Below are 12548 nucleotides of genomic sequence, written 5' to 3'. Positions count from 1 at the left end.
GTTACCAACCAAACAAACAACCAATCAAACGACAGAAACCCTGATAGTACAAGTATGCTGGATGCTGACTCACTGTGTAGGCAATTAAAGTTAAGTTAATCGACATGATTCATCTGTGGTGAATCTACAGTAGACCACCGATTTGTTGTTGTAATTGGTCAAGAAAAAAAGAAAAAGGAAAACACCAGCTGCTGTGTTAACAACAATCTAATTTACCTGGCTGGGAAGGTCTGGAGATGGTTGTAGGCCATGTGCAGGACTCGGAGGTGAGAATGGCCTGTCAGCATGGGCACACACTTGTCTGTGAGGCGGTTATTGGTGAGGTAGAGCTCCTGCAGGATGCTGTGGCTCTCCTCTGACAGGCTGGAAGGTGGCAGGTGCTCCAGCTTGTTGGCTGATGCATTGACGCATCGTAAGCTGAAAATGAATAGAAAAAGTACAGACTCGTTTTTGTAAACCTTCCAGACAGAGACAAGAAAATTAAGATGAGTCACTTTTATTACAAACTCCTGCGTTAATTCTTACTCCCCTCTCCCATCTTTGTAGTGGATGTTAGTTTTTTATTTGCCTCCTCCTAATCATAACTGTAGTCCTTCACCTTCATACACCTGCTTTTTCCCCCCTATGCTTGATGTCCTTTTCAGATGTCAGGTGTACTATCTGATGAAAACACAAGCTACTTCCAACTGATGATTAATGCTACCTGTCAGATTTGAGGAACAGGTTGCCGGGCAGCTCCACCAGCTGATTGTGTTGTACATCCAAAACCTCCAGCAGAGGGCGCTCCACTCTTTCAGGCAGCTTCTGCAACTGGTTATGTCCTGCACTCAGCTTCCTCAGACTGTTGCTGCATAACAACCTGCGGCACAGACACATACAGATGGTTTGGTAAAAAGTAGAACAACAAAAATCTAAAAACTGTTGGACTGAGCAGCTATTATGAAACCACATAGATAGATAGATAGATAGATAGATAGATAGATAGATAGATAGATAGATAGATAGATAGATAGATAGATAGATAGATAGATAGATAGATAGAGACAGATAGATAGAGACACATGCTTATACAAAATTGGCCTGTGTGAACTGTAATTGAAGTTGAGGCTGAAATAGCCATGGAAATGAGGATAGTGCAGCAGGAGGATGTGGAAAGAGAAAATAGCAGCGCCTATAGTGGAGCCTGCAGCTGAAATTCATCATCCTGACACTGATTGGGTAAAAAATAAATCTGCAGACACTGAGGAGACCAGAGTAGATGAGGGATAGAAAAAGAAAGAGAAAGAGAAAAAGAAAAAAAATATGAAAAGGCAGAAACAGAGAGAAGAGGAAGAGTTGAGCTGCATCTGAGCTGACCTTCTAAGCCGCTATATAAAGAGGAAGAGAATGGACGAAGGCTGGTGGAGGTTACAGGCTATCTGCGTGATTTATGAGGCTCCGTTGGGGATAGATGAGTGGCCGGCAGAGGGCAGGGAGAATAATGCTGCGCTGTTGTACTCCATTTACAGGCTTTACGGGACATATGCACTGAGACGGAGAGACTCACCGCGCCGGGAGCTCAGCGATGAGGTTGTGACTCACGTCCAGAACTTCCAGTTTCTTTGCTTCGCACAGCCAGTCTGGCAAGGACTCCATATGGTTCCTACGGGAGGAGTGGAAGTGATAATGATGATGATGATAAATTGTGTCCGGTTTGGAAAGTGACATAACTAACATGGCAGAGAAAGTACAGGGATGCTGCAGGTGTCTGAATTCACAACAGACAAGAACAGACAAGGCAGCAGCTTGTTGTGAATTGGCTTTTTAAAATCCGTTTTCTTGTAATATTATAGAGCCACTTCATCATGTCACCGAAGAATCAGTGTTGCGATTCAGACAAAAAAAAAAAAATTAGAATTTCAGCTCTTAATAGATTATCAGCAGGACTTAAAAAGGGCTTTAAAGTTCTCTATGCATGCCTTTTTTATTGACCACACAAAAGCTTTGCACAAAAGTCAATTTTTTTCTTTACAATCAAAGGTTATGTCAAAGGTCAGCACTGATAAACAGTTAAACAATGACAGCTCTCATTTCACCACAATTTCAAACATCCTATCGCTGTCATGCGGTTTCGTCCTTAAAGCAAATTCTTTCACGTCTACTCAACAACTCGTGCTCTTGTGCCCTTGTAGGACACAGAGGATGTACTGTAAATGAGCCACATTTTCAGAATAGTTTTTTCTAATTAGCGCTGCATTCCCTTTTTTGTATGCATGCGTGTGCTTCTGGGAATTTTCTCACCTCGAGACATCCATGCAACTAAGATTGGAGGGCACAGGACTGACATCCAGTTGTCGTAGCTCTGTAGGGAGAAATCAAAACACATTAACCTACAGCAAGGACAGACGCGGCCTATTACAAAAGCAGGTAGATGGGAAATGGAGGGGAGAGTTTGGTGGCGGTGGGGTGGAGGGTGACAAGTTAGAGGGGGGATGACAGAGGGAGACAATGAGACTGCAGCAGTGATGAGAAAAATGGGTGCATGTAGAGAGAGGAGCACAGGGTGATGTACTGTAGGTATAAAAGGAAAAGAAAAGAGTGAGTCGAGGTGAGTTTTACTGTATGTTACAGGTTCAGAGTCGGTCATATCAGTGATTTCAGGTGAGGTGGCAGTGATGTGAAAAGAGGAGGAAATCTGTCTTTTTCTAACAATACAGCGTTGAACCTCGCAGAGAACATGAAGTCCTGCGTGCCAAACCCACCGTTGTTGGAGGCGTAGATGCCTTTGAGCAAGCAACCCTTGGCCTTGAGGCTGGCGATGTGGTTCCTCTCGCAGTGAAGCACCTCCAGCCTGGGGAAGACTGAGGCGTCCAGGTCCGTCAGCCTGTTATCCCTCACGTCCAGCTGGGTCACGTGCCTCAGCAGGTCAGGCTCATCTGGCACCATGCTGGAGATTTTATTCAACCTGACAGAGGGAGCAGGGAGGAGGCAAAGGTTCAACTCCAATTGGATCAGGTTGAATTGCTGTGGCCTTTCTTGTAAGGCAGGGAACATGCCTTGGGTGATGGCTGATATACGGTGCAGCTGCTTGAGTTCTGTTTGACTTCCTGTTGCTCTGACGGTACCATTTATGGCAAGAACCGATAAGACATAAAATACAAAAATATATTTTTTCTGTTCCATAAACAAATACCAGAATCTGGCAAAAGCTGAGTGGAACTAGAAAAAATGCAGTTATGAAATAAAAACAGACTCTGGTATACAGGGACATTCTGAAATAAAACCTGCTGGATGGAAATAAAAATAACATGCCATAAATTCTTCTTTAATGCTGTTTTTGTGTAAGGAAGCAGGATGAAATAACAGTTTACAACATTTATAATGTTGGGCTGACTTTAACTTGAGTCATTGGATCGGTTCAGAAATTCTTATTTATATATTTTGTCTGTTTATTGTTCTTGTTTAAAATGATGTAAATTATTTATGGTTTTCATATACTGTTCCGCTTTACTGATAAAAACAAAAAATGGCCATTGTTCTGATATGGGCTGCAACAGGCACTGGGTCATTTTCAGTTTTTATGAATCTGTCGATAATATTTTCCTTTTCAGCTACAGTAAATTGAAAATTTACACAGTTGAGAGGCTTAAAATGGAAAATATGTGGCATTTCTGGGAGACAGCTGACTATCAGCTGATTGATTGAACTTTTTTTTTTAACAGAAAGCTTTGTTGTTTAAGAAAACAGAGGTTTCAAAATAAGAACACAACCTCATCAGAGATACCAAGTGATCTTTGCCCAAACAGGTGAGAAATGCTGGAAAAACGTATTTACTGACCCCGTTTGAGCAAAGTCAGTGGGAGTGAAGTATTAACTGGAAAATACTGCAAGTCACTCAAGCTCTATGCTTTTCCCAACAAAGGGAAGACACCTGATGGAGCCTCTACAGGCAAATGATTTCTCGATTCCGTGCCGTCTTGGCTGTCTGATGGTGTTTTGACTTCCTCTTAGTGTTCTTGTTTCTGTCATTAGTAGGATAACACGTGTCACTGAGTGCAGTTCTTGGGGACATGTAAAGTGATGCCTGTTCTTGACAAAGTTGTCGAAAGATCGACTATAAAACCCTTATTTCACAATAATATAGTACAATATATCTCATAATCAAGATGTTTTGTAATATTCGTAATAAACGGCCTATACTGTCATACCTTAGGTCGATGTGTTTGACTCGGAGCAGTCGGAAATTCTGCAGCGTGAGTGTTTCTAGGTTGTTGCCTGCCATGCACAGCTTCTCCATGGAGGCCAAGCGTTCCAGCACCTGGGGCACGTGGTTGAACTGATTGAAGGAAAGGCCTAAGTAACTGAGCCTCTGGAGGGAACCCAGCTCATTGGGCAGCTCATCTAGGCTGTTGCCGTCCAACAGGAAAGTCTGCAAACTGAGAGAGGAACATGCGATTAGACGACTGTCCCCATTTGTAAAAGAGCAATTTGTTTTTTCTTTTATTTGCAAAGATGTGGAGTAGCTCACTGTTCTGACTTTGAGCATTAACAGTCACTACATTAAATATCCAGCAGATGGCAGTAGCATTATAAATACCCTACTGGCCACTTCAGGAATTTACAGACATGCCAGATCATTCCGGCAGATTAACTTCTCATCTAGCCTTGTTTCAACCCACATACCTGTGTATTTATTTTCAAATGAACTTTCAGTTTGACGTGCATGTCCTACCTAGGCTGGCAGTACTGACAAAGCTAAATTACAGAACAATGCTGTATCCTGTATTATCTGAAAGGGGGCAAATTGGACCGACACAATAACCATGAATTCTATTAACATTTGAAATCTTTTTTGCATTTCGCTCACGCTCCTTCACAAAGTGAGTAATAGGTCTTTTCCACAGGCGTCGGGGCTAATACTGGAGCTCAACCAAAATGTTCTGAGTGTTCCCATGAGACAAAATGGTATTCAGCAAAATCAGCTTTGCTCTCCATCCTCTTGAAAATGTTGGCTTAGGACAAAGAATTCTGCAATTTTTTTGGGGGGTGGAGTAACACTGCCAGCAAGTAAACCTGATATAATTTCTCAAACACTAGGGCCAAGTGACATCATTCATAAATGTAATAAAGTGGTCCACCGACGTTTTACTAGAAATGGAGTTCTCAAAGAAATTAAAGAAGCTTACAAAGATCGAAATTATGTCACAAGTGGATTTACCACAACAGCTTAGCCCAATAGCAAGCTGAGGAAATGGTTAAACAACAGAGAATAGACTCGTATTGAAAATGGACCAGAGTGAATTTTGCTGTGTCAATCAGAAAATAAACAGACCAGGGAAAGGTGATGAGTCAGGGAAAAATTTCACTGGGAAGCACCACAGATGATCAGTGCAACTTGTGTTGTTGTTTGCTGACATGCTGAAACTAGCAGAGTACACCACGGTAGTTGTTATGCCATGTGCTTGTTGCTAGGTAACATTTGGCTATGTAAACGTTTGATAGTCAAACTAACAAAAGTGAAGTTGCAGCCTGTGGGAAAGATTCAGAGCAAGCGTCAGCGGTAAACCCCTGCCACCAAAGTGAAAGAGCTGGAAAATTACCAACATTACCAGCTGCTAATAGCAGGGTAAAGGTAAAGTAAACACCTAAACAAATTCCGATAACTAACAAAGGGAGAAGAGCAAAGGTGCGTTTTCGATTAGAATACAATAAGTCTGACCTTTGGATTCATGTATATTCAGCCTCTGAGTTTAGATTAGATCAAGAACTTGCAACATAAACACTGTTGTTCTGATCACAGTTCACATCAGGTCCGTGTCAACAACTTCCTGCTGTTGCTTACTTCGTCATAGCCCCCACAGAGCCGGGGACAGAGGCCAGGTAGTTACAGCTGAGGTTGACTTCCGTCAGGGTCTGGATGTCGCAGATGGCCAGAGGAAACTGGCCAAGATGGTTGTTGGACAGGTTGAGGCTGCGCAGACGAGAAAACCTGCAACAAGACAGAGAAAATACTTAATGACAGATAAGACAGAGGTGTGAGAAGAGAAGAGAAGAGAAGAGAAGAGAAGAGAAGAGAAGAGAAGAGAAGAGAAGAGAAGAGAAGAGAAGAGAAGAGAAGAGAAGAGAAGAGAAGAGAAGAGAAGAGAAGAGAAGAGAGTATGACAGAGTGATTGGAGATGTACTTGAATCTTGTCAACATCAATATTGCAAGAGTAGAAGATGTTCATAAATATATTAATGAGTATATTCATGGGCAATGTAGCAAAGTATAAGCTTACAGTGAATTTGTTTAGGTGAAAAACACACAGTTAGACTCAGCACACCCATAAACAAACCCCTCCTTAAAGGCAGGACTAAACCTTCACATTTGATTGTTGAGCAAACAAGTGCGGCATTGACATCTGTGTTGTTCATTCAAACACCAGTGACCAGTGGAATTTGGCACGGCGTCCCATGGCAGAGAGGTGACCTTCAGAGGGGTGAGCCCCTCAGGCAGAAGGACTCTCCCTGTCTTTATTTATCTCCTTTATCTCCTCACATACAAACACAAGCATGCAACCTGCTATCACCTATCATGCGCACACAGAGAGCAGCTATGGCACGCTGGAGATTGGCATCGGGCCACATTAGCACCGCAGGCTGGAGCAGCTGCTTAGACCGGCAACGACTGGCACGGTGTCACGATTTTCATCCATATGTGCACACACAGGTCACACATATACCCACATATTATTATTAATATTATTATTATGGCCATGAAGAAAAAGGCAAGCGAGACATCAGGGCTGTTGATTAGGATGGCCAAGTAATTCCAGCTGAGGGTGACTCCTGCAGACAGTGGGTGCGGGGGTGCAGAGGAGGGGGGTGTTGTGTGGGAAAATGTCATTCCGCCATTAAATCAACCTCTGCAGTCTGCTGAGTAATGCTCATACCCCCTCCTCAGACTTTCTCCTTGTCTGTGTCATGCTCTGTCCTATCATGCTACTCTCTTTCCTCCTCGCTCCTGTCCTTGCCAGTTTAAAGCTACACTAATCACCTTCAACAAAGAGAATTATCCTCAAATAAGCAGTTCCTAACAGCTCCGTGAAAACCTTCAGCCTCTTTTAATTCACTGTTTTGGTTTTTCTCCCCACAAATTCCACTCTCATTAACGCATGTACGACTGTTTTTTTTTTAAAGAAAAGATGCAAAAAGGGTTCTTATAAACCTAACTGCACATTATTTTGCAACTAGCTGATGTAGAGCAATCGGCAGCTAAAAAGACAACTATTTCTCAGGAAATGTGACGAGAAAACAAGACGTAAAGGGAGAGTGGATATTGGATTAAAATCCTTTAAGAAAAGGATAAATAACTCTAAATGAATGGCAATACAGTGTAGTATTGTTCTTATCCTCTCATTCTACACCAAAGAGACCAAAAAAAAGCAAATTGAATCCTTTAACTTGGCCTTAAACACCACCTTCATCTCAAAACTTGTCTTCCTGCTGCTGCTCTGTCCTCCCTCACCCCTCCCTTCCTCGCCTCATTTACATCATTTTATGTCCTTCGCATCTCGCCGGACTATCATACATATGTAAATAAACAGGTCGAAGATTCAATCAGATGCATATGGAACGTCAGCCATTACTCTCAGTGAGTGCTGACCTCTGTCTCAGAGTGAGATGCATGCTGGGAAGGCAGTCCCATGCCAGGGGAGAGAGCTAGTATCCCAGACAACTGATTATGCATATCTGATTGGCAGATCACCCACCGGTTAGTCTTTGGGCAGAGAGGAGAGAGAGAGACACAGAGAGAGAGAGAGAGAGAGAGAGATAGAGAGGGGGGAGAGGCATGTGGCAGGTTCACGCATTCCACTGCTCTTGGAAAAATACAAAGCACTATGACCCCATGTTGGATGTCAGGGAAAGCCAGTGTTTATACTGAAACAAAAACAGACTCTCACACAACTGTCCACACCAAAACACATACACCCACATTCACTGAGGCTGCACACAGAGTGTTATTGTTCTTGACTCTAGCTCTTTTGACTTGAGTCTCTCAGGGGCCGAGTGTGTACTCAGGAAACTCTGCTGCATGTCACGTCAAAAAAAAACCTCTCTATTCTCAACCAAGTATCCATCTCTTTCTCGTTGCTGACCTCTTTTTCTCTCGTGCTGGGTCAAATGCAGATGAGCCTACTTTGGGGTTTGGCAAGGCTAAATATGGATGTTATCTCGTGTGACCAGCAGGGGAGCCGTGGCGTGCATCACTCGCTCACGTTTTTGTAAAAGCGAGTTATTTCCCATGCAGCATCTTCAACAGCGGTCATTATCCGGAAGATTAAAAAGAAATTGATGATGGTAGAGCATCATAATAATCCTGGCTTCCCTCTCTGACTCATGATGTTCTGTCAGGGAGACACAACAAGCATTCAACAAAAAACATGCACAGCTGCACAGCCACACGCATTGAGACACATGCAGACACACACACACACACACACACACACACACACACACACACACACACACACACACACACAATACTGTACATTCAGCCATCTTAAAAGGAAGAAAAAAACTGAATGCCATACTGTATCAAGACTTGTATGCACTGACCCCAAATCTGTAGCCTGCAGCCACTTATTCTGTTGCATACAAGCATGCAACTCCCTCTCCTTCTATCTCTGTCTCTCTCTCTCTCCCATACACACACACACACACACACACACACACCATTCTGCAAACACTAACTAAAGAATCAGATTCACACAGTTCATTCAGATGAATGGTAAAAAATCTACTTGGCAATAAGCTTCAGAAAGAGATGCTGTGACAGTCGTGTATGCGCACCAGTGTGTTCAGTCCCACACACACACACACGCGCACGCACTCATGTCTTGGATGTGGGCTTTAATCTGGGACCATGATAAGCATGCAGCAGATGGTGCCCACAGAGAGAGAGAGTGAGGGAGGCCAGGGACATTAAAAGCTTCCCTGCAGATGCATCTGCCCCTCTGGGCTCGATGGGCTCGGCCTGGCACGGCCCTGGCTAGCCTCTTTGGTCCGCATGTGCCAATGGCCGCGGTCCTAGACTGCTTGCTTAGACCGATGGCTTGCAAATTGCGAGCTAAAGGTAAAGCTGTCCAAATAGCCAGCCACGACCTGCTGGGTCCACCGAAGCCTCTCTTGTGTTTCGTCTCCCCCTGCTCATCTCCTGTTGTGGCCTAATTATGTTTAGCTTTGTTAAACATTTTCACGTCTCATCTTGCCCAGATCACCCTGCGCTGTTTCCTTCGACCTGTGACACCATATCAAGTCCTTTATTTTCCTTTTATATTTTCCACTCCTTCCTGTCTCCCCTACTCCTTATAGTTTAGCCTCAGGTGTGCTTATATTGTAGATTTACAATGGCACTGTACCTCTGCAGCTGCTGCAGCCGCTGGTCTGCAGGCAGAAAGTTGTGTTTGAGGTTGAGGTGGGTGAGGTCGTGGCTGTAGAAGAGGTTGGGAGGAAGCTGCTCCAGACTGCAGCAAGACAGGTCTACCGAGTTGATTCTCTGGGACACCATCTAGACGGAGGCGGAGGGGAAGGCGAGAAGAATGGAGAGGTGAGAAAGAGAAAGAGAAAGAGAAACACAGAGTGTAACAGGATTACCTCTTCCGCACAAGACTTTACAGGTTTACTGTGTGTGTGTGTAGCCTGCAGCTAAGGGGTCAAATGTCATTCAATACCCAATCTTCTTAGGATTAGAGAGTAAGAAGCAGTCGAGGGAAAGTCCAAAAGGTTAGCGACCCAACATCACACATTACATCATCACATAATCTAGTTAACAGCAGGTGCGTGGAGCGGTTTACCCATCATGATTTGTTAGTCAAATTCAAGCGGACACAGAAGCTGCAAATCTGAAACGAAATGACAGCATAAACATCCGCCTCGTCTTAAAGGAGGAAAATCTACAATCTGTGAACTTGAGCCTTTCAGAGCGCAAGTTAGCTAGAGGCTCAGCAGTTGTCACTGGGGCATGTGCTGCTTCTATCCAGGCTCCTATTCTGAGTGGCCCTCTGGGTGCTGGTGACATGCATGTCCCTGTTAATATTTAGTAAAGAGGTTTTCTGGCTATGGCCTACTTGAGTTCAAATGAGAGAAAGGAGAGTGTGTGTGTGTGTGTGTGTGTGTGAGAGAGAGACAGTGGTGTTCATGTGTGAGTGCACTCAGAGATACTTGGGTTACACAGCGTACTACAGACCGGGCCAGCAGTGTGACATATGCACGGTGCTGCTGTTGTGGTCGGTGCAGTGCCAGAGTTTCGTACTTGAGCTTTGCAGTCACGCATGTTCTAATGTACAATGCAGCTGACCCATAAGTAGCGCCGGGGAGCATATGCTCATGTTCTCCTTCTCTTTCTCTCTAACCCTCATGCACATCCTCACACTAACCCAGTACCTTGGCAGCGTGTCTGTGCCAGCGCAGGTGCTCCGTGAAGCTGTCAAAGCTGACGTAGTAGGTTTGACTCTGAGGGCCCGCCGAGCTGAAGGCCAAACAGTGATTGTGCTTCTTCACCTCCTCGACCTGCAGCGCAACACACACAGGAGCGACAATCAAAGAGTTTGAAATACTGACATCTTAAAATTGATATCCCCGTGTGCCCACAGAGTCAGACAATGGGAGGAAAAACAAGACACATGGACGTCTCTGTGGATTAGTTCTTCTTCCAAACGGCTTCTGTTGAAGGAAATAAGATGCTTAATGGCTGCAGGGTAAACAGCGCCAGTCAACCAGAAGCACACTGATCATATAATGAACACATGTGCGTGACATAAGCAAGAATAAATGTATGTGAAATTATGTTTTAGCCACGCAGAGTCACACAGATGCACAAACACACACACACACACACACACACACTCAAGCACATGGACTCTGTGAATGAATGCCTGACTAGTTATGGTGTCTTAATAGACGTATTCAACACGGGCACATGCAGAGGCACCGTGTGGATGAATGGCTGACTAGAGGTCATGTGCCGTGTGAGAAATGTTTAATAACTGGGTGTGGTGTGTTGTATGGAGAGTCTTTTGTGTGAGGCAGACAAATAGGAAAGGCTTTTCAGGAGAACCTTTAGAGCATAATTACTGGCTCTGCACATACACAGATCCATAAAGCAATAAACAGATAAAGGTCATTTTTAGGCAGGCAGTTTTCAAAAGGTGTGGAGCGAAGTGATGCCGCTTGGATGTTACAGTGATCCATAACACTAATAAACATTATAGCATGCCTTGACTCCAGATTAGAAATGGCACAAGGCTGAAAACAGAAAACTGCAAACTAAAGGACCAACAGTTTTGTTATCAAGGGCAAACTTCACTGTGCAGGGAGACATTTCCAGAGGGTAATAAAAGTGACTTTGGCAGGTCATTTGACCTTACGGGTTTATGATCCAAAGCATAAATTATATAACACATCCATGGAAGACCGAGATGAGAAGAAAAACAGATTAGGTAACGCCAGCAGTGCTCTTGTTAGTGTTGTGACTTTTTTTTACGCACTTTTCCTCCGATGAGCGGCAGGATGTGCATCTTCCCCGTCTGGCTGTCTTTAACAGAGGAGACGATGAGGCAGGTGCCGCACAGGATGACCTGCCGTCTGGTCCAGCGGTTGACCGGCAGCTGAAGCTTCCCTTTTCGAACGTTGTATGTCCCTGACAGCTGGACCCGCTCCGAGCTCTCGATGCTTTGAGGTTTCCCTGGGAACAAAAAAACAAAGGAGAGATATTGTTGTGTGGTTAGCAGCATGTCAGATATGACCTTGGCATAAGTCTGGCGGATGATTGGGTACCGTTTAAGGAAAAGAAAAAGAAAAAGACCTACCACCTCCGAATAAAATCAGTTTTATCATTTCAAAAACAACATGACACTTACTTCATGGTGGTGATATAAGGTCATGGGATTAAGATACATCGTTAGTTAACCATTCCTATGGATGATACTGAGATATTTCATTAGATAAATTAGATCTTTGACCTCCTGGTGGCGCTAAATGGGCCAAAGGCTTTATCCTCTACGTACCATGAATATCTGCACAGAATTCACTGGCAGTCCATTGGGTGTTTGTTGAGATATTTCAGCCTGGCCCGCTGCCCCGCTGATCAGGGCTAAAAACTGATCTGACCTAACCACCACCTAATGCCACGAAATGGAACTATACCCACAGAGGTTATAGCCGGAGAACTATCCCCACAAATACCCTCCCGACGCTGGGTTAGCAGAAGATCTAAATACAATGAGCAGCACAACTGTCGGCCTTTGCGTGTCCTACTTTTGCGCAGGGAATTGAATAGTCTAGATTTGCATTCAGTGCAGCTCTGCATTAACAGAGTCTCAAATTCAATGCCAGGTGCACCACTTCTAAATTATACTCGTACCATTTCTGAGCTGCCTTTATTCAGTTTTACCCATCTGTCTGCCTCTCCTCCGTGCCCTGTTCTCTCGTTTCACCGTCATCCTGCCAAACCTGACAGTCAGGCTGCTTATCAGGCGTTCTGTCAGCCAGGCTGTCTTATCGTTCTGTCTAAACATCCACCTGCTTTC

General features: G+C 44.2%; 1 protein-coding gene across 1 annotated transcript in view; it reads right to left on the bottom strand.

The window, feature by feature from the left end:
- phlpp1 (PH domain and leucine rich repeat protein phosphatase 1) overlaps positions 1 to 12548 on the bottom strand; it is a 44589-nt gene that overhangs the window by 5500 nt on the left and 26541 nt on the right. Inside the window, exons 2-11 of the mRNA XM_085805492.1 lie at positions 11508 to 11704; positions 10405 to 10530; positions 9381 to 9529; positions 5822 to 5968; positions 4188 to 4415; positions 2742 to 2944; positions 2281 to 2341; positions 1547 to 1642; positions 704 to 859; positions 217 to 417 (exon numbers count right to left, since the gene is read on the bottom strand). Of these exons, the coding sequence (XP_085661618.1) occupies positions 217 to 417; positions 704 to 859; positions 1547 to 1642; positions 2281 to 2341; positions 2742 to 2944; positions 4188 to 4415; positions 5822 to 5968; positions 9381 to 9529; positions 10405 to 10530; positions 11508 to 11704 (1564 nt within the window). The remainder of the gene's footprint in view (positions 1 to 216; positions 418 to 703; positions 860 to 1546; positions 1643 to 2280; positions 2342 to 2741; positions 2945 to 4187; positions 4416 to 5821; positions 5969 to 9380; positions 9530 to 10404; positions 10531 to 11507; positions 11705 to 12548) is intronic.

Source organism: Trachurus japonicus, chromosome 17, assembly GCF_045865225.1.
Source record: "Trachurus japonicus isolate A0001 chromosome 17, Traja_1.0".
Lineage (NCBI taxonomy): Eukaryota > Metazoa > Chordata > Actinopteri > Carangiformes > Carangidae > Trachurus > Trachurus japonicus.
This window is presented reverse-complemented; position numbering and strand designations above follow the sequence as displayed.